The 20,399-nt window shown below is 46.1% G+C and overlaps 1 protein-coding gene across 1 annotated transcript in view; it reads left to right on the forward strand.

Moving 5' to 3' along the window:
- PTPN11 (protein tyrosine phosphatase non-receptor type 11) overlaps positions 1 to 16,476 on the forward strand; it is a 35,493-nt gene extending 19,017 nt beyond the window's left edge. The window contains exons 10-16 of the mRNA XM_089489968.1: positions 5,096 to 5,227; positions 6,258 to 6,412; positions 6,511 to 6,578; positions 7,489 to 7,640; positions 7,942 to 8,054; positions 9,174 to 9,247; positions 10,558 to 16,476. Coding sequence (XP_089346094.1) covers positions 5,096 to 5,227; positions 6,258 to 6,412; positions 6,511 to 6,578; positions 7,489 to 7,640; positions 7,942 to 8,054; positions 9,174 to 9,246 — 693 coding nt within the window. The 3' untranslated portion in view covers position 9,247; positions 10,558 to 16,476. The remainder of the gene's footprint in view (positions 1 to 5,095; positions 5,228 to 6,257; positions 6,413 to 6,510; positions 6,579 to 7,488; positions 7,641 to 7,941; positions 8,055 to 9,173; positions 9,248 to 10,557) is intronic.
- Positions 16,477 to 20,399: the final 3,923 nt, after the last annotated feature.

Below are 20,399 nucleotides of genomic sequence, written 5' to 3' on the forward strand. Positions count from 1 at the left end.
AAGAGAGCTGCTTTCACTCAGCATAATCTCCCCCCCTCCAAAAAAAAAAAAAAGGTTGGCAGGCAGGGAGTCCCTCCTCCCTCCCCTCCTTTGCGGTTTTTGCCAAAGATATCTCAGCTCTTAATGCAGCATTGCAGGATGGTTGGGGGTCCGTGTTTTGTCAATGTTTCTTCTGGACCATCTGTTCCTCCCTGCGCTCCCCCCCCCCCCCGGTGAAAAGCACTGCTCATCTCGCCAGGAACCATTCCAGTCAATGCTTGGCTACTGTCCCTGCTTGGCTTGTGTGCGGTGTTTGTGTGTGTCTCTCTCTCACTGTTTCTTTTTACGCCTCCCAAGAAAGCTTTTGTGTTGATTAAACAGATTTTTAGAGAGGGAAGAGAGCAAAGACAAGGGAGGCTTCCATACCTGGTTTTGCATGACATTTAGAGCAAAAGGATGATAGTTAACCCAGTCCTGATTGCCTGGTTTCTTTTTTGGGGTGGAGGCTGGAATATGGATGAACAAGGAGACCACAACAGGCCAGGAGTAGCCAAATCAGGCTGCAGAGTTGTGCTCCTCAGTGTTAGGAGCTGAGCAATGGGTGGAGTAGGAATGAGAAGAGGTCCAGCTGACTTTCATTTGCTTAACAGGCGACTATCAGGGGTTAGCAGGTTGCATTGTCTCCCCTGTGAAACCTTAGAGGGCTATACACTCCCCCACAAACAATTTACCCTATTAAATTTTAAAATAATATGTTTTGTTCCCAAATGCCCCCTTCCAAGCCTCTTAAGGCAGTGGTTCCCAACCTGTGGGTTGGGACCCCTTTGGGGGTCGCAAGACCCTTTCACAGGGGTCGCCTAGGACCAGCAGTGAGGCAGTGTGTGTGTTGGGGGGGGGGAGCCTAGAGCCGTCTCTCCAGAAGCCTCCCAGGGCTGAGAGGGAGGCAGAACGGGCTCTTCGGGCCATGAGGCCAGAAGGAGGAGGAGGCGGTGGCGTTGCCTGGGAGCAGAGCCTCTTGCTGGTCGTTTGGCCCTCTGGGGCATGTGGTGGAAGGGAGGAAGCTGTGATGATGAGGAAAAGCAGGGGCTTCTCTGCATGGTCCTGGCCACTTCCCTTGGCTCCCTCCCTCCCTCCTCCTCCTCCTCCTCTTCTACTTCCAGAGCAGCCTCAGCCCAGGTGAGCTACTTATTCACAATCCCTCGTTTCTCTCTCTCTCTCTCACACACACACACACTGCACTTTGAGACCCCTTTAACTGCCCCGGCTCAATGCTCTGGAACTCTGGTGTCTGTGAGGCATTTAGCGTTCTCCGTTAGAGAGCTCTGGTGCCACAATAAACTACAATTCCCAGGATTCCATAGCACTGAGCCCTGGCAGTCAAAGCAGTGTGTTTTGGACACAGATATCCTCCTTTTGTGAGGTAATGAATGAATCCAGTCCCTAGCTTTTATATCTCTCTCACACACTGCAGGAATAATAACCCACTTTGAGGGGGTGCTCCCACTTGGCAGATAAAACGGATTATATTGGCGTGATTCTGATTCGGATTATGTTCCGGGAATAATTTGAATTTTTTCCATCATTTCCATTACCAAAAGGGGCAAATTACCTGGATTCATTTAGACCCTGTTTTCGTTCCCATTTATTTTAAATCGCTTTATTTTAAAGCGGATTAACTTGCTCTCCGTTCCCATTTGTGTCCACAAGCTGTCAATCAAGCGCCAAGGCTTCAGATGTCACAAGTCCAGGTTTTTTTGTTTTGTTTTTAGGGCAGCCAATGAAAATTGGCTGCATCCAAGGCTCTTCTGTTGTGTCTCCCCAGACTAGAAGGAGGCTTGGCAAATCAGATCAAGGAGGAGAAGGCAGCGGGCTTCATTATTGGGGAGAGAATCTTTGGGGAAGAGAGAAGATAAGGCTCGATCCCCCTCCCCTCCTCAGATCCCTGGGCGTCCAGGCTCTCCTTTCCCCAAAATTCCTTTGCCTCCCCCATTGCTCCCTGGGCTGTCTGGGGAACGATCAAGCAGGCATGTCCTGCAAAGCCCATCTGCTGCTCAGGCGCTCAGGCAGAGGCGAAAAAAGAAAAAATAGTTAATAATGGTGTTCAGTGGCTCTCCTCACACATCGCTCTATGAATGAGTAGCAGGGGGAGGTTGCAATCCACCGCGGGAAAGTCTGAGAATTGAAGAAAATGGTGCTGGCGATGCAGAAAGAGACCAAAGAGGGTGACACCCCCAGGCCAGCCCCTTGAGCGTTGCTCCTCCCATCTCTAGGTTCCCGCATCAGACACCCTTGTCGTTCCCATTCAGATACAGCAAATCGCTTTCAAAAATAACCCGCTTTATAACCTACTATTTTTTTAAACCGGTTTATAGGCGTCTAATGTGAATTATACGATATAATTCGATTTTGAATCGAATTGCAGTGGAAACGATTCCGGGGCATTGAGGAACTAATTTGGGCATCAGTGGGAACGACACCTCTTAATTCGCTTCATGATCTGCTTTAGAGGCAAGTGGGAACACCCTCTCAGACTGCTTTAACTCAATGCTAGGGAATCCTGGGAATGCTAGTGTTTGGGAGACATTGAGACTTCTCTGTCAGAGATGGCTCTGAGACCACAATAGACTACAATTCCCAGGATTCCCCAACACTCAGCAGTCTCAAACTGGACCATTTCCCAGTGTGGATGCCCCTGGTGAGGAATTCTGGGCACTGCAGTTCAACTACGTTTGGAGGGTTATGTGGCTCCCTGTCAGAGATAGCTCTGCGGCATAATCAAAATAGATAATAATAGATAATAACAGATAATCAAAATAGATAGAGTTAGAATAAAAGGTAAATTGGTGGTAAGGAAATAGCGAGTGAGGATTGTATGTGGGGTGGTTAGGTGGCTGGGGAATATGGGGGGGGTGAGAACGTAAAGGAATAATGTAGCTATGCTTATTCTATGTGTTTACCATATTCTCCTTTTCTTTGTATGACTGACAAACGTGATCTTTTATTTGTTATTTGAAAAACTGAATTAAAAAGTATTATTTTTTTAAAAAGAGATAGCTCTGGGGCCACAGTGTACTAGAATTCCCAGCATTCCGCAGCACTGAGCCAGGGCAGTTAAATCACTCTCGAACTGGATTATTTCCTCAATGTGGATGCAGCTTTGGTGAGGAACTCTGGGCATTTCAGTCCAGCTATGTTTTATTTCTGCAGTGTATTTTGGACCAGAGACAAGGTGACCAGACATCCTCCTCCTTTTCCAGGATATGTCCTCTTCTGTCAAATTTCAAAATGTCCTCCATTTGGATCATGGCTAAGAAGCATGAATTTATAATTACATGGGTGTTTTTAGCTTTTATTTTTGATCATGTCCTACATTTTTTTGCTTGAGTGCCCTATATTTTGGGGTGAGGGCATTGGTCACCTTGGTCAGAGAGTTTTACAGGGGTTTAACTGCCATTCTGCTGTGGTGCTGGAACAAACCACCATTCCCAGAATTCCATAGCATTCAGCGGAGGCAGTTAAAGTGGTCTCAAACCAGATTATTTCTCTACTGTAGATGCAGCCCAAGCCTTTTGCCTCTCTTATGCCTGAGATTTCAAAGCCCAGCCCTGGCACCACAACAAACTACAAATCCCAGGATTCCATAGGATGGAGTGATGAGAGTGAAAGCAGTGTCAAACTGCTTTAATTCTGCAGTGTGGCAGCAGCCTAAGTGTGCTCAATGCAGTTCTTAACATGGTGCACCTCTTGCATACCGAGTCTCGCAAGATTTTTTTGTTTAACAACTTGTACCCATTAACTCCATTTCATGTCTCCAATACAGACAAAACAAGGCAAAAATTAATTAATTGATTGATTAATATCCCATCTTTCTCCCAGTACAGAAACCAAAGCAACATACAACTTCAAAAACACGATACAATTCTTAAAAATCCTGTTAATACCTAAGTTAAAAAACAACTAAACCAATTTTAATTTAAAAGAGGTCTATCATATATTGTAGTGTAGTGTAGTTGGACTAGGGCTCTGGGAGACCAGAGTTGGAATCCCCGAAACCCACTTGGTGAACTTGGGCAAATCACACTCTCTCAGGCTCGGAAGAGGACAATGCCAAACCCCCTCTGAGCAAATCTTGGCAAGAAAATCCTGTGATAGGTCACACTTAGGGTCTGCCGTGTATCAGAAATGACTTGAAGGCACAGAACCACAAAGTGGAACAGGACCGGATTCAGAAGGTTCTGGAATGCTGTGAGAAGACTAAGACCATCAGAAAACACATATTTCCGATGGTCTTAGGAACCGAGACACCACTCCAATATGGTTGGGGATCACCACAACATGAGAAACTGTATTAAAGGGTCCCGGCATTAGAAAGGTTGGGAACCACTGCCTTAAGGGGTGTGGGGAGCAATTCTGTCACACTCTTGGCTTTTTCCAGGCCAGTTGAGGGCAAAAACTTGCTGAAATTGCCCCAAGGAGGGCAAAAATGTTTAATTTTTTACATGGAGCGTGTGGCAATCACAAAAATGACCCTGGGAGGCAGCCTGAGGCTGCACTTCCCCATCCCAGCATACTGAAGGCTTGACAGTCTTCCCTGGTGGAGAGCTGACTGGGGATGTTGGTCATTGTAGCCCAAACTACCTAGATGGCAGCAGGTTGGGGAGCAATGGTATTATGGCCAGGTGGGCAAAGTACTGCCCTCCACATGATGTTGGACTACAACTGCCATGCTCACTTTGCACCATACTGGTTAAAAGGCTGCTGGGAGATGTAGTCCCACAACATCTGGCAGGCTGTATTTTGCTCACTCTCCTGGTGTGGCTCAGTGGTGAGACATATTCTGTTCCAGGGAAGTTCTCAGGGTCAGCATTTTGGTGATGGATGGAATGAAAGGCACTAATGGCGGGGTGGAGGTCACCCTTATACCTCAAGTTTTAAAGCCCTTACTGCCAGGCAGTAAGCCTTAGGGGGAGGGATTTTGGCCTTTTAGGAGGGCAAAATCCATATAAAAGCTGGCCAAAAAAATATTTTAAGGGTTTTTTTAACCCTGAGGAAACACTGAAGGTCATAGAAATGGGCACACTTTGCCCCCTCCCATTATCCTGTCTCATCTTTCCAGAGCAAATGTGTGAAATATTGGCCAGATGAACATGCGCTAAAGGAATACGGTGTGATGCGTGTCCGGAATGTCAAGGAGAGTGCGGCTCACGATTACACATTACGAGAACTCAAGCTTTCCAAGGTTGGACAGGTAGGTTGGTGGTGCTTGAGTTCACTCTGTTCTCTCCAGCCATTGAAACTTGGATTGTGAGCTCCTTCAAGCTGAATACTCTCTTTCTTGGCTTCTGTTTCTCTGGAAGCGCTATGGGGATGGAGTCCACATGAATCAGAATTAAGGATATGAATCCAGATGCAGAAGTAATTATCATTTGGGCCTTTGTTTTGGAAGGGAACAGAGACAGAAAGACGTGACTGTGAACTAAAAGATAGTGTGTTAAAGTGGGTGGGTGACTTCCACATGTTGTTGGACTACAGCTCCCAACATTCCTAACCATTGGCTATGCTGGCTAGAATTTCTGGAAGCTAATGTCCAATGATCTCTCCAGGGTCTCTGATGAGTTTGCCTTAGGGTCACCATACATCAGGAATGACTTGAAGGCACACAACAACATTTACCTACCCGTGACTAATGTCCTTCTCCTGTGTGCTCCCCTCCCTCAAGTATCATGGAGCATCTTGCAACATATGAGGGCATCTTTTAACAACATTTCTCCCAGGGCTATTCTGTTTTGCTCAGTCCTCACTTGGAATCATGCTATATCTAGTTCTGGGCACCATAGTTCCAGAAGGATAGTGACAACCTGGAGCGTGTCCAGAGGGGGGCACCAAGATGGTCAAAGGTCTGGCAACCAGCCTTTGTGAGGAATGATTTAGAGAGCTGCATATGTTTAGCTTGGGGAAGATTGAGCAGTAACACAATCTTTAAATATCTGAAGGCATGCCATGTGGTAGATGGAACAAGCATGTTGTCTTCTGCTCCAGAGACTAGGACGCAAATCAATAGGTTCAAATTACCAGAAAAGAGATTCCACCTAAGTATGAGGAAAAAACTTTGTACTATTAAGAGCTGTTTGAGAGTGGAATACACTGTCTTGGAGGGTGGTAGACTCTCCTTCTTTAAACCGAGGTTGGATGGTCTTTAGTTGAGTATTCCTGCATGGGAGAGAGTTGGACTAGTTGGCCCTTGGGCTCCTTCCAACTCAAGGATTCTGTGATTCTAGGGCAACACAGAGCGGACGGTGTGGCAATATCATTTCCGAACCTGGCCTGATCATGGTGTCCCCAGTGATCCAGGTGGCGTTCTGGACTTCCTTGAAGAGGTTCATCACAAGCAGGAAAGCATTGCAGATGCTGGTCCTGTTGTGGTCCATTGCAGGTACTGTTGTGCCTTGGGTGCACTTCAAGCACAAGCTGTCTTCCATGTTGTAAGAAGCACAAATGCTTACACTGTGTGATTTCCCCCCTTCTTGACAGTGCTGGAATCGGACGGACCGGAACCTTCATTGTGATTGATATTCTCATCGACATCATCCGAGAGAAAGGTAATTTCCTTGACTTCCTCTCTAAACCTCAGCAAAGCATCTCAGTTTGGTTAGCAGTAGCTCCAGTGTGTGAGCTGCACTGCTGTAGAAGACTTTGGTGTGGAGAACAGTGCTGGACAGGCCTTTGGTGTCATCCAGCCAAGCTGTTCTCTCCATCTACTTTCCCCAGTAAGAATTAATTCCCAGGGGTGCCAGAATAGCTTCCTTTCTTGACTATGTTTATCTCCTGCCTTTGCTCCAATGAGCTCAGAATGGCAGATATGGCTATTTTATTTTATTTTATTTTATTTGCTTTAGGATCACAACAATCCTGTTGTGTAGGTCAGGCTGAAGGAGAGTGTCTGGCCTGTGAATTTCATGGCTCAGTAGGGAATTCAACCTACATACCTACAAATCCCAGCCTAGCATTTTAATTCAAGAGTGGTATTTTGTGTTCTCTCCTAAGGCCAAATTCAGTATCAAGACGCTTTTTAGGGGTGGGGATATGGCTTCCACTGGTGGATAGGGCTTAAGGCAAAAGGGGTGCAACCCCAAATGTCAGCATACTGCAGCTTTAAGCTCTTCCTACCCATAGCTAAGAGGCATTTCAGACTTTTAGAATGGGGCGCACGGGTTGTACACATGCTGGGAAAACCCAAAATGACATTGTCCTAGGGAAGGGGTGTTGCCTCATGAGGCCATACTAGAAACACCTGGAGGGCTGGATTCAGGCCCAGGGTGCACAGTTCCCCACTCCAGTCCTCACTGCTGTGCCACACTGGCACTGCTTGTGCAGACAGGATTTTACCATTGGGTTAGACTGCCACAGCTTGGGAACTCAGGCAAGACAACCTCTGGAAGGAACATCTGTCCAGTGTGGCTGTTCCTGGTCTTGCCCACTATTTTTCTTTTCCTTGCCCCTTCCACCCAGGAGTGGACTGTGACATCGATGTCCCGAAGACTATCCAAATGGTTCGCTCCCAACGGTCAGGAATGGTGCAGACAGAGGCTCAGTATCGATTTATCTACATGGCAGTGCAGCACTACATTGAGACGTTACAGCGCAGAATTGAGGAAGAGCAGGTATGGTGTTTCTTGGGCCTTGAAATGGATCCTAAGGGCATCAGCAGAATTTAGTAGCAAACCCTGTGGCTGAAACTGTCTTGATATGCAGGGCCCTTGGTCAAAATGGCTTGATATGCAGGAGTACTTTGAAGTCAAATAGCTCTAGGTCTTCGAAAACAGTTTTGCAAATGAGGCTGCTCAGGTTACTAGTCCACAACCTGTTTCACTCCCCATCCTTGTTGATTATTTTACCTGTAGCAGACTAGGCTATGCCATGTAACGTGACTTGGGCCCCTGTCACGTGTTCTCTGTCTTTCAGAAGAGCAAGAGAAAAGGGCACGAGTACACAAATATTAAGTATTCGTTAGCGGACCAGGCCAGCGGAGACCAGAGTCCCCTCCCGCCATGTACTCCAACCCCGACCTGTCCTGAGTAAGTAATTTGCTGGTATCCATAGGAAGGTCTTGCTCCTTGCAGCTCTGCTTCCGGAAGCGTCAAACAACTGGACTGGCTAAAGGAAGTTTCACCTGGCTCTTCGGCATCTCAAAGTGGCACGGATCCCTATGGTGATGATGAGGACAGTGATTTTTATTATTAATTTGATTTGTACCCTGGCATTCTTCCAAACCTAGGACTCCAGATGACTTACAAATTCATATGATTCCAGTATAGTTTTTTTTAAAAAAAACACATACTAAAGGTCACTATTAGAATAAAGCAATTAACAGTTGGAAAACAATTGAAAACATACAACTAAAAGGAGAAAGCCTAGTTAGAAATGGTGCAGTCACAGCCACTATGGGCATCCTCTTTGGAAGCCTTCCGTTCTCAAAACTTGCCAGAGTAAAAAGATCTTTGACTGCTGAGAGGAGAGCAAGGCAGGGGCCATTATTGCCTCTTCAAGTGGGGTAGTTCCAGAGTTTGGGGCAGCCACTGAGAAGGCCGTATCTTGTGTTCCCCCCAGCCCTACCTGTGAAAGGAGCAGGACTAAGGAAAGGGACACTCCTGTGGATCTCAGGGCCCTGCCAGGCTTATTTAGGCAGATACAGACTGTCAGATAGTTTGGGCTTATGTGCCTGGAAACAGGTTGTCAGCTAGTGCAGCTGTTGTATGCAGTGTTTTAATTGAACTGTTGTCCCTCTCTTCTTGCCTTAAAAGACCTGAAGCCACTGCTTGGAAAAGTTCCTTTTTTGGACAGGAACTGCCCAAATAACAGGAGTTGTAGTCCAAGAAAAGGTTACTCACCTAAGCTTTACTTAAAGCAGTGGTTCTCAAACTCTGGTCCTCCAGACATTTTGGACTTCAGTCCCTGGAAATCCCAGCTGATATGGCCAGGAGTTAGGGATTCTGGGAGGTGTCCTTAAAGCATGCGTGAATTGAGTCATTCAGCCACCCAACAGGAAGCCAAGGAACAAGTTTTCACAGTCACTTTAAACTGTAAAGCTGCAACGTAATCATTTCCTGACCAAACCAGAACCATATTCTGTGTTTGCATTGTTTTTGTTTTGGCTTTGGATTGACTTGAAAATCCATCACTTGTTGGTTTTTCAGGATGAGGGAAGATAATGCCATGCGAGTCTATGAAAATGTCGGTCTGATGCAGCAGCAGAAAAGCTTCAGATGAGGTGAGATGAGAGGGCTTCCTTGCAGGGCATGTGAGTCTGTTTGTCCTGCGGTATTTGAATGTGGTGTAGGGTGGGGTGTAGACCCATAGCCAGCTTCCATCCTTCCATCTTGAAGATCCCAGCTTCCATTTTCAGTTACCCAAGGAGAAGATTTGGGTAGCAAGGAGTTCTTAGAGAGTTGGACCTTTGGTTTAGCTTAGGGTAAGGTAGATTCTTCTTAAGTTAGGGTGATGGCTCTTAAAACTGCAGAGTTTGAGTTGCACTCGTGCACTAGTTCTCAGCCATGAGTGTCTAGTGGAGGTTGGTCTGAAGTTCCCAGAATCTTTGGTTGTTGGCTGTGGCTTCTGGGTTGAGGTCCAACAGCACCTGATGAGGAGCCAAGTCTGGACACCTACTGTGTTTTAGGTAGAAAAATCAGACGCCCCACTCCACCAGATGGAAGTCTTGGGTTTCTGAGATCACCCGTTGTCTCCTACCCTTCTTCTCAGGAACTCAGGACAGTGTGTCTTCACTTACCCTCTCCCTTTATCCTCACAACACTAATGTGCAGTAAGCTAGATGGAGAGAGTGACCAGTCCCCACAGCTATGGAACTTTGTGGTTCAGGGAGGATTTGAACCTGGGTCTCTCTTGCCCTTAGTTCAGTACTCTTTCCTAGAGGATGGGAGTTTTCTTTTTTTTTCCCCCTTTCTTTTTGGACTGCAGCTCCTAGAATCCTCCACGCAGCTTGGCCTGTGATCCCCCTTGGTTGGTGGCGTTAGGGCAGGGTGGCCTCAAAGAGCAACTTTTCCAAGCTGTGCTTTGGCCACAATACACCATCCAGTTACTCAACCTTCTTGCCTGAGTCAGCCACCGGAGACCTCCCTCCTTCACCTTCCAGACCTTCACCTCAGAACCAGTGGTGGTGACACAGATTGTGCTCTTGTGGGCAGTATAGTCATGGCATCAAATCTTCAACCTGCTCAATCAGATGGTTACCTCTGTCCTCCATAATGCCCCCCTTCTGTCCAGTGGCCTTACTGGCTGGGATGGCCTGGGAGTTGCAATCCAAAAATGGAATTTCCCAAGCTCTGCAAATGGTTACATCAGCCTAGAGTTGTCCTCCTTCCTTCTCTCTCTCTCTCCCTCACTCTTTTTCTCTTCCTCTTTGCCTCATTGTTTCCTCCTTCGCTTCCTCCCTGTTTTAAAAGTTGCTTGTGGTCCTCTTGGTGCAATCCCTGACACCCCCCCCCCCCCCCATAATATGCGGAGCATGAAGGATCCTTGCGAGGTTTAATTTCTAAAAGGTCTCTCTTTGCTATCCTTTTACAGATTTTGAGATCCCAGTGTTTTTTTTTAATAAGAAAGTGAAGCGAAGCGACTTGAGAAGCATCCCATGAAGAGTGGACTTTTGACAGCTACGTAGAGCCTCCCTTTATTTATGGTGTTTAACCCTTCAGTAATAAGCAGAACTTGAGACCATCCTTCGCCGAAAGCTCCTTTTTCTCCAGAATGTCTGATTTCTACAATTACTGATATTTTTTGTTTGTTTTCCATTCTCAGACACAAAGTGCAGACCAATATGCTGTTGTACTTGAAAGTTTTGTTTTATTCTTGCTCCTGGATTTCGAGGTTTTAGAACTGTTTCAGATGATGAGATTCTTTCTATTTTGTTAATTCTTCCTCTTTAAAACTAGTTAAATCTGAGTGCTTTGGGGGACAAATGGTTTGTCTTACTCCAACATTTGTTCTCCTTTTCTTCCTTTCCCTCCGGCTCTGCTTCCAAGGAAGTGCCGATGACCATCCATTAGAACAGCAGGGCCTGTTGATTAGCTAATTTTCAGTCTTGCTTCTAGTCCTCATGGTGGACTGTGTTTCTTCCCCACCACCACCACCCTTGAAATTAAAATCAGGGGTTTATTTGTCCTAGAACTTCCAATGATGCGGTTTTTGCACCAGATTGAAACTGAATTTGTTTCCTAACAACCTATCCAGCAATTGTTGGTGTGTGTGTGTGTGTGTGTGTGTGTGTGTGTGAGAGAGAGAGAGAGATGGGACTGGTTATTTGTACAAAATTCTGATGGTGTTTCTTACATTGGTTCGGAGGGGCTGAGAGAATACTTGGGAATACAAAATGGTGGTGTCCCTCGTTTGTCACTTAACCTGGCTCCTTGTTGCCTATATATATTCTTGTCTTCTTTAATACCCTTCTTGCAAGCAACCCAGAGGCATCCCAACAGCTGCTCTTTTAAAAACGGAACCATGGTCAGCTGAAGGAGCCTCAGGAATTTTCCAGAAGGGTTCTCCAGTGGCCACTTCACATTTTTTGTGGTGGTCGCATTGTTCCTGGCATTGCTTGGCTACAGAAGGGCACTCTTGCTTTCGGTTGCCTTCAGTGGCCAGTGAGATGGGCATCTTGCAAATGTTTCTTTGCTGTGAGCTCCATACAGCTAGATATTCTCTCAGTGCTCTGCCTTTTTTTGAAGTGCCTTCTCCCCTAAGCCCTCTTGGCTTGGTTGATTTCTTTTTTCCTTGTGGCTTCCACTGGAGAGGTGTCCTTAAGGTTTTGTGTGTTGGCCTCCTCATGGTGATGGAAGTGTTTTAAATATTTCTGGCCCTGCAGAAACCTTACACCTGACTCGAAAGAGTGTGTATGCGTGCTGCTTCCCACCTTGGTCCTCCATTGCGGAATGCTTATGTCCCTTCAAGATCTCGGCAGCTGGAATAGCCAGTGCTTCCTCAGCTTTCTTTGAAAGACCTGAACATTGGCATTGGCGCCTTTCTCTGTGGACTGCTGGTTCCTTTAAGCCCATGTGGACAGGACAGTTTCTGCTCTTCGATATGGAAGCAGGCTGGTTCATGCAATGTCATTAAAATTAGCTCCTTGGTGCCCAGGCAGCGTGTATATCATATTTATGATAAAATAAAGCAAAGGTGACCCTCAGGAAAGTGATATCCTGTTGTCAAGAACACACAAACAGAGCAAACCTGCACACTTTCTCTTGTCGTGTAATGTGTTGACTTGGCCATTGGTTTGGCATTGCTAGCCATTGGGAGCATGAAGGCATTAACAGAGGCCCTCTGCCTTTTGGGAATCATTTCACCCACCGCACCAGATATTGGAGAGTTCTAGCCATTGTTTGCCTGATTTCCGGTCTTCAAAACCATGAGGGCTAGAACCTTGTGTAGGAAGTTGAATTCTGTCCCTTACCGTATGTTGTTCTGAACTGCGGCATAACACACAGCCCACAGTGTTGCCTGTTCAGCTCAGTGGCATTAAAAATTGGGAGGAAGGGAAATCATGAGTTTTCTGCTGCTTCCTTTGCGTTCCCTTTTTGGCTGTATATCTTGTCTTCAAACACGGAATTCCTGTAACTGACTTTGCCAGAAATCTTTGTGTCTTATTTCTCAGCCTAGTGGTACAGCCCAGTCGCCAGCCTAGATATGGCCCTAGGCTGTTCCGCTCCGGCCCTTTTTGCCTTCCTTCATCTTTGTGTCACAGAAGGCTTCCATACAGCTTGGTGGTGGCCATGGTTTGAAAGGTCAGAGCTCCCAAAAAGGATGGGGCAACCAAAGGAGACCTCCAACCGTGGACAATGTTGGCAAGCGCAGAGGTTTCTTTTGTTACAAGCAAACAATGGTGACAATGTAAATATTGGCCATTTTGGTCCTGTTGAATGATCTCCTGTGGCCATTAGTTGGACTGTGGGCCAGAGGTGGGCATCTTGGCCTACATTCTACTGTTAGTCCCAGTTAGGGGAGTCAAATGTGTTGATTCCTTGGTGTTTCCCTACGTGTTGAATCCTCATTCAACAAATGATTCAGTGGAAGGATGGAAGGTGTAATCCAATACATCACCAGGTTGGGGACGTCCCTGTGGAGCAGACGGGAAAAGGGCTTCCATTGGCATCCGCACCTCCCCCTTCTTTCCAATGCGCTACCTTTGAACTGAAATTGAGGGGAAGTATGTATGCTGTTTTAAAGGATGAGTAAGGGCTGTGTGGTGATGTTGGGTAGCTAAGAGTGGCGTGTTTGTGTGCTGTGGAGGTGAAGAGAAAGCACCAGGCCAGACATTCTCACAGGAACGCTTTTGCCTTAGATTGGTGGAGTCCAAAGGGGAGCCCAAGTGGAGCTGGTTTTTTGGGGGTGGTTGAAGACCCATCTGGATAATGCTCCAGGTGCTGTCAGATTGCCACGGTTAAAAAGCCTTCTGTTGGCTCCCCCTTCCAAATAACTCCCCCAAATCCCCGAAAGACCCCTCCAGTTTCACGGCTTGCAAATGGAAGAGACAAAATTGGAAGGATGCAGTTTTTACAAAAGAAAAGAAAAAGAGAGACCTCCTCAGTGAGCATTTTCAAAGGAGGGAGCGCCACCTTGAGCAGAGTGTTGCCATTTGCATTTAATATTAGTGTTTAAAGTAGCTCTCTTCAAAACCCTAGGTTTATCCTTTTGGATGTCTCTGTTATGAAGATACCACATGTAAAACACCACGGTAACAAACCAGATGGGTTTGGGCTTTGTCCTTCCAGCTTTTTTTTTGGGGGGGGGGCTTGCCTCTTCCTCCTGGCTTGCCCCCAAAGGGTTGCTCCTAGGTGAGGGATAGGGGATGGAATCATTTTGGACTGTGTCCCCAACCTGCCGGAACCCTGACCCCTTTGGCATGCTGGAGAGGACGGTTTTCCACATTCACCACCTCCTCCATCCTTGTCTGGTCAGGGAAAGGTATGAGTCTCCTTGTGGTGTGTCTATGGCACCTTGGTGTTTTTGTAGAAATGCGTTGTCTGGGACATGCGCTGAACTTTGAAGAGCATATGATAAAGGAATGTCATTTTTGAAACTTGAAAAAAATAACCCTTCTTGAAGATTGTGCGAGGAAATGAACTTGAATGAGATCTCTAGGCCTTGCTGAAAACCAAAAGAAGATGAGTTTGGTGGTCTGTTTGTCTGTCTTTCTTAAAGCTGTCTCTACTGAATCTCACTGTGAGTGTTTCTGATTCAAGCCAGACCTTGGTGAATGTCAGTAGCACAACGACACATCTCCTCACCCCTCGGTTGTGACTACAGTCCACAGGTGTCTCTCTCTGTGCATGTAGAGTGTCTTCAAAGTCGTGAATCAGTTTTCTGACCATGCACAAGACGGAATTGTGAACAAAGGACGGGAAGAGGAGTCGGCTTGGCAGTTGTTCAGGCTTCAAGTCAAAAAGTAGGTTTTATGTTTCCAAGCTGCTCTGTCAGGGAAGATGTTCCCTCTGGGATGCGGCGAGGAGGCTGTCCTTCCATTCTGGAATTGGGCTTGTGTCATCACTTTGGTGTTGGGAAAGTGTTATTTTTTTCCTTTGAAGGAAATTGGCAAAATCTGAAATGCTGATTCTTTTGGCAGTCTTCTCAGTGACTGGAAAATGGTGCTTTTCTGATCCAATCAATGCACAGTCCCCTTCTTTCCTGTTGGGGAGAGGGATTTGGATCTCTCCCTGGCTGGTTTGCTTGCCCTGGACTCTGAAATGTAACCCCTCATTCCAGGGGGAGCAAGTCCCAGACTCTGTCAGAAAGCAGCTAGTGCAGAGCTTGGGAAAGTTCCTTTTTTGGGGTGTGCCACACTCAGAATCCCTTGGCCTGTGACTTTTAGGCAAAGTTGCCTCATGGTTGTTTTCCCTTCTCTACATATTCTATAAATCGGCTTTCCTCAACCTGGCATGCTCCTGAGCTTTCAGCCCCCTGAAAGTAACTTGCCCAAGCTAGAGTATGCATTGCAGGGAGGAGCAGTCGCTTAGGTCTGTGGCAGTCGGGATGGGAGAGCTCAGTTGCTCCTACTGGAGAGAGCAAGCAGAATTGGATCTCGGCTCTTGGAGGAGGCTCCCTGTTGTATCTTTGCATGGGTCAGTCTCTAAGGAAGATCTCACTGGTTCTTGTACACACTCCAGAGCTTTTGGGGCTGAAGGATGTCTCAATTCTTAATTTTGAAGGAAAGGTTAGGAAGCATAGCGAAGGGCCAGGGTGTGGGTGGGATTGGGCCTGGCATCTCCCCTGCGTGGCTCCCCTGCCCCAGTGGAAGAGGCTTTGCTGGTGGGCCATCGCTTACTGAATGTTGGGTATGCACTTCTTTTTTTAACTCAATCTTAAAAAAGAAAAGAAAGACCACCTCCTGATAAACCTTGACCAAATCTTCCTTTGATTTCCCCCTAGCCCCAGAAAATTGGTGGGTTTCCCCCCCAAAACATTGCCATGAACTTTGCTGTCCTTTTAGAGGATTGTCAAGATTGGGGACAGGAGAGAGGGCTTGAGAACTAGCAGGGCTGGACAACTTGAGGGCTAGGAACTTGATGCTAGCTTTGGATGCATTGAATGGTTTTTCTGCTCCAGGTGTTCGGATGGCTAGTTGGATCGTCATGTTTTGTTGGGTGTTTTGTTGTTTTGGGGTGGGGTTTGTCTTTGTCTGAACTTTAATTCCTATCGCCGGGTCACTTCAAGCCTGTTTTCTTAATTTATGAACACTCTTGCGACTCTTGAGAACAGTTTTTTCTTAGCGGCTTGGTGAGAGATCTTTCTGATGTTCATAAGCTTCTCAACCCCTCCTTCTGAACTCCCCATTCCCCTTCCCAGCAATGTATGAAGTATTGTACCAGAGTATTAAAATGAAATGTAATATTTTATCAAGGGGGGAGGGATTAAGAAAAGAAGCTCAACCTTCTCCTTTAAAAGGAACACACACAAGATGCCATTGATTTTTTTAAAAAAATGTGAATAATGTACATGGTTCCAGGTGTGCTGTTCTCTTCTGCTTTTGAGAGTGGGCACGAGCTGCAAGTGCTTGCACTGGCGAAGGCCCATTGAATCCTATGGGCTTATGCCAATGTAAGAGTTGTGTGGGATTGCCCAGTGTTTCTTGGTTTCTGCCCATATATTCTGTCAGCTTTCCCTAACCTGGCCCCCTCCCAATATGTTGGACTATATTTCCCGGATGACCTCTGAGACATGCGGTCCAGCACATCAGGAGGGAGGGAGAAAGCTCCTGTAGACCATTTTGCAATTGTCGATGTATGACATTAAAAGGAAAAAACAACAGCAACGTAGATCATGTATAGAAAAACACAAAAATCTTTAGTGATTGTCTGTTTCCAGCCTGTATTTATGGGAGTTGAGTGGCTTCATTGCTGATTGTGCTGTGATTTTTTTTTAAAAAAAATTGCTCCAAGGCTTATCAGAGTAAAAAAGCATTATTTGTAAAACATCATGACGTCAAAAATAGGAATTAAAAACAAAAAACAAAATCCGTTTTCTTATACCTGTCTCCTGAATGCTTTTGTGTTGTTTTGTTTTGTTTTCAAAAAGAAAAGCTGCCTTTGCGCCAGCAAGCTTTGAATGCCAAAGTCACACAAAACGAGGGTTGATGCTGAAGATTTTCTTTTTCAAACGCTCCACTTGGAAGCCCAGAGAATGCAGTCGGTATAAATTATGCAACGTTGGTACATTTACATAAATTCTTAAATAGTTGTATCTCTCCTAATTGCAGGTCTGCCGGTTTTGCAGAATTGGATGCATTTGGGTCGGGGATCAGAATATCGGAGAGACTGGGATGGGGGATTTATACTTCAGGGGAATGGATGTGTACATGTCCAGTGCTGCTCAGATCGGTAACTTATGCTCCCCCCAAGGCTACATAGGAATTACAGTGTTCCTGCCCCCCCCCCTTTTTTTTTTTAAAGCTCTTTCCCCAGTGCTACTCCAGAGAGAGCTCTCCCATGTTTACCACTTTTTAAAACCTCAGTAGTAGTGTTTGAATCCCTGGTCAGCCATGGAAACCCACAATGGTGGGAGCTGGGATCTGAAATCTGTCACACAGAAACTCTGCCTATACTGCTGAATCGGTGGGAAAGGTTTTTTTGGCCAAAGAGTTTCCTCTTCCCTCAAGAACAGTACAGTCAAGCCATCTGGACCAAGAACGAAGAAGAAGCACTTTATTGATTAGATTAGAAAATGCCTACTCTCGCCCCGGGTTGATTTGATGCACTCCAGAGTGTGCACATACATTTCAGCTTTCCCATGATTTCATCCTTTGTAGAACTCCAGTTAAAAGTATCTTTGGCATCAGCCAGCAATGGCGAGTCCCTTCGTGTTGCAAGTGTTAGGAAACATGGGCTGGCAAGGGGTTCGGAAACAGTAACAGAAAGTGACAGAGGCTCTGGAAATCATGTACCTGGTAAGAATCAGCAACTACCTTGTTCCCTAAGCAGGACAAGGCTTTCCTTCTAGTTTGAGGTTCCTGGCAGAGGTTCATCTAATATGGCTGTGCTTTGGTTCACTTTAAATCACAACAAGGGCACCTCTGGATCCGGTATAGGGCCTGATCTACCAGCAAGAGCTCTGTCTGTGGTGCCGAATACTTGGAGTACAAACACAGCTTGTTCCGGGGCTGGAGGTTAAAGGTCTGTGTTTAAAGGGCCAGGTAAGGAGATGTTGTTATTTATTTATATCCCGCCCTTTTCCCAAAACTGGGACACAGGACGGCTCGCAACGTTAAAAAACTGTACAGTTAAAATACAATAGGATTTCCCTAAGTTGGAGCTGACTTGGAAGACCATTACAACCAACCTGCAAAGAGCTACTTCTAGCAACTTGGGGTCCAACTCTCCTCCTTTCCCCTTAGAGTGGGGCACCACAGTTTAAGAAGGCCAGGAGTACAGTTTAGGTCCAGACTATCTGAAAGTCTGTTATCTCTCGATGTGAATTCTTTCATGGCTGCCCTCTCCAGTCCTAGTCTGATTTCTTGACTGCAACCTCTGCTCTGATCAGTGGTTGTTCCAAGGTATGGGAAACCTTTATCCATTTCAATTTCCTCATCATCTAAAGCGGCCATTATTTTTGTTTTCTTCATGGTCAACATTGAGCCTGCCTTAACACTTTCTTTAGTAATAGTTCCAGGCTTTAGTTTTCTGCTAGTAGTATGATGTCATCTGCATAGCTTGGATTGTTGATGTTCCTTCCTCCAATTTTCACTCCTCCCTCAGAGTTACTGCTGTAGCATAAGCTTCCTTCATGATAAATGATGCAGCAGATGGCAAATGGAAGATGGATTCCCAAAGGTTACACAGTGCCAAACCAAAGAAAAAATCAAAGTGCACATCGTGACCCATCGCCCCTCTAATGGCCATGAGAACGGTGCAAGTGAGCTAGCAATTCCTTCCTCCCTCCGTTCTCAACCTTCACGTCTTTCCCTAGCCTCAAAGGCCAAGTGATTGTAAAAAGCATCCAAGCAGGTCCCTGATACAAGTTCGCTCTTCCACGCCACTGGGCAGCAGATAATGTTTGCCCATGGTGCTAACAAGGACTCTAAGACCCATCTGTCTGGTGGCAGAGACCCAGCTCACTATAATAATAATAATAAGTTTATTTATTTATTTGTTTGTTTGTATCTCGCCTCTCCCTGTTTTGGATCAAGGCGGGTAACAACAAACATAAGAACAATAAAAATAGAACATAGCAAATCACAAGTAAAAAACATAGCAAAGCATATAAAATCCAATTCCCTATCTCCCTCCCACCTTAAAATATCATTAAAAACAATAATTCTCAACTGGAGAGCAAACATTCTGAGGAGGCCAATTTGGGAAGGCCTGCCGGAAGAGATCCGTTTTTATTGCCTTTTTAAAGGCCTCCAAAGATATTATATGGCGGATCTCCTCTGGCAGGTCATTCCAGACTTTTGGAGCGGCAGCAGAAAACGTCCTCTGGGAAGTTGATACCAGTCTGGTTTTCTTGGACTGGAAAAGATTCTTCCCAGTGGACCTGAGAGTGCAGGAAGAATTATATGGGAGGAGGCGTTCCCTCAGGTAAGCTGGACCCAAGCCATGCAGAAGCTAATAAGCAGCCAGTGTGGGGATTTTAAAATAGGTGTTATAGAATCAAATTTAGAACTCCCTGTAACCAATCTGGCTGCCATATTTTGGACCAGTTGCAGCTTCCGAACGAGGCATGAGGCTTCCCCCAGGTAGAGCTCATTGCAGAAATTGAGACGAGAGGTTACCAGTGAATGTACAACCGTTTCTAGGTTTTCCTGTTCCAGGAAGGGTCGTAGCTGGCGTATCAGCCGAAGCTGATAACAGGCACTCCTGGCCATCGCATCCACCTGAGATGACAGCTGAAGCGACGAGTCCAGGAATACCCCCAAGCTATGAACACAGTCCTTTAGGGGAAGTGTGACCCTGTCCAGAACTGGAGAGCTTATCACCATTCTCCGTTTAGGATTGCCTATAGCGAGTACCTACGTTTTATTTGGATTCAGTTTAAGTCTATTTTCCCTCATCCAATTCATTACTGATCTCAGACAGTCATTCAGAGGGGAGATGCCATCCTTGGTCACCGAAGTGGTCCAAGACATGGAGAAGCAAATTTGGGTGTCATCGGCATATTGATAACACCCCGCCCCATTTCTCCGGATGATCTCACCCAGGGGCTTCATGTAAATGTTAAATAGCACTGGAGACAGCATCGTGCCTTGAGGGACACCCGATTTGAGCTCCCTCTTGGCCGAACAACTGTCCCCAAGCGACACCATCTGGAACCTACCTGAGAGACAGGACCGGAACCACTTCAAAGCAGTGCCCCCGATTCCTAACCCCCTCAGGCGTTCCAGAAGGATACCATGGCTGATGGTATTGAAGGCCGCTGAGAGGTCCAAGAGCACCAACAGGGCCACACTTTTCCTGTCAATACACAGACAGAGATCATCGACCAAGGCGGTCTCGACTCCGTATCCCAACTTGAAGCCAGTTTGAAATGGATCAAGATAATCTGTCTCATCCAAGACTGCTTGGAGTTGGTTGACAATCGCCCTCTCGATCACCTTGCCCAAAAAAGGAAGAAGAGATACTGGCCGATATATTTCTCCAGGAGATCAAGGGAAGGCTTTTGAAGAATAGGTTTAACCAAAGCCAGTTTTAAACTGGCTGGAAAACTGCCTTCCCTTAGGGGGGCATTAATTATAAATCTTAACAAATTCATAGTTGCCTCCCCTCCCTGGATGGCCAACCATGAAGGGTAGGGGTCAAGAGGGCAGGTGGTCTTTTTGACCTTAGCAAGCAGCTTGTCTATGTCATCAGTACTCAAAGACTGAAACTGATCCAAATTAATCTCATTAACAGAGTCGCTGGACACCTCTAGACATTTCTGTGTTAAGG

The sequence above is a fragment of the Sceloporus occidentalis genome, unplaced genomic scaffold, assembly GCF_023333645.1.
Source record: "Sceloporus occidentalis isolate IW3139 unplaced genomic scaffold, rSceOcc1.0.p SCAF_41, whole genome shotgun sequence".
NCBI lineage: Eukaryota > Metazoa > Chordata > Lepidosauria > Squamata > Phrynosomatidae > Sceloporus > Sceloporus occidentalis.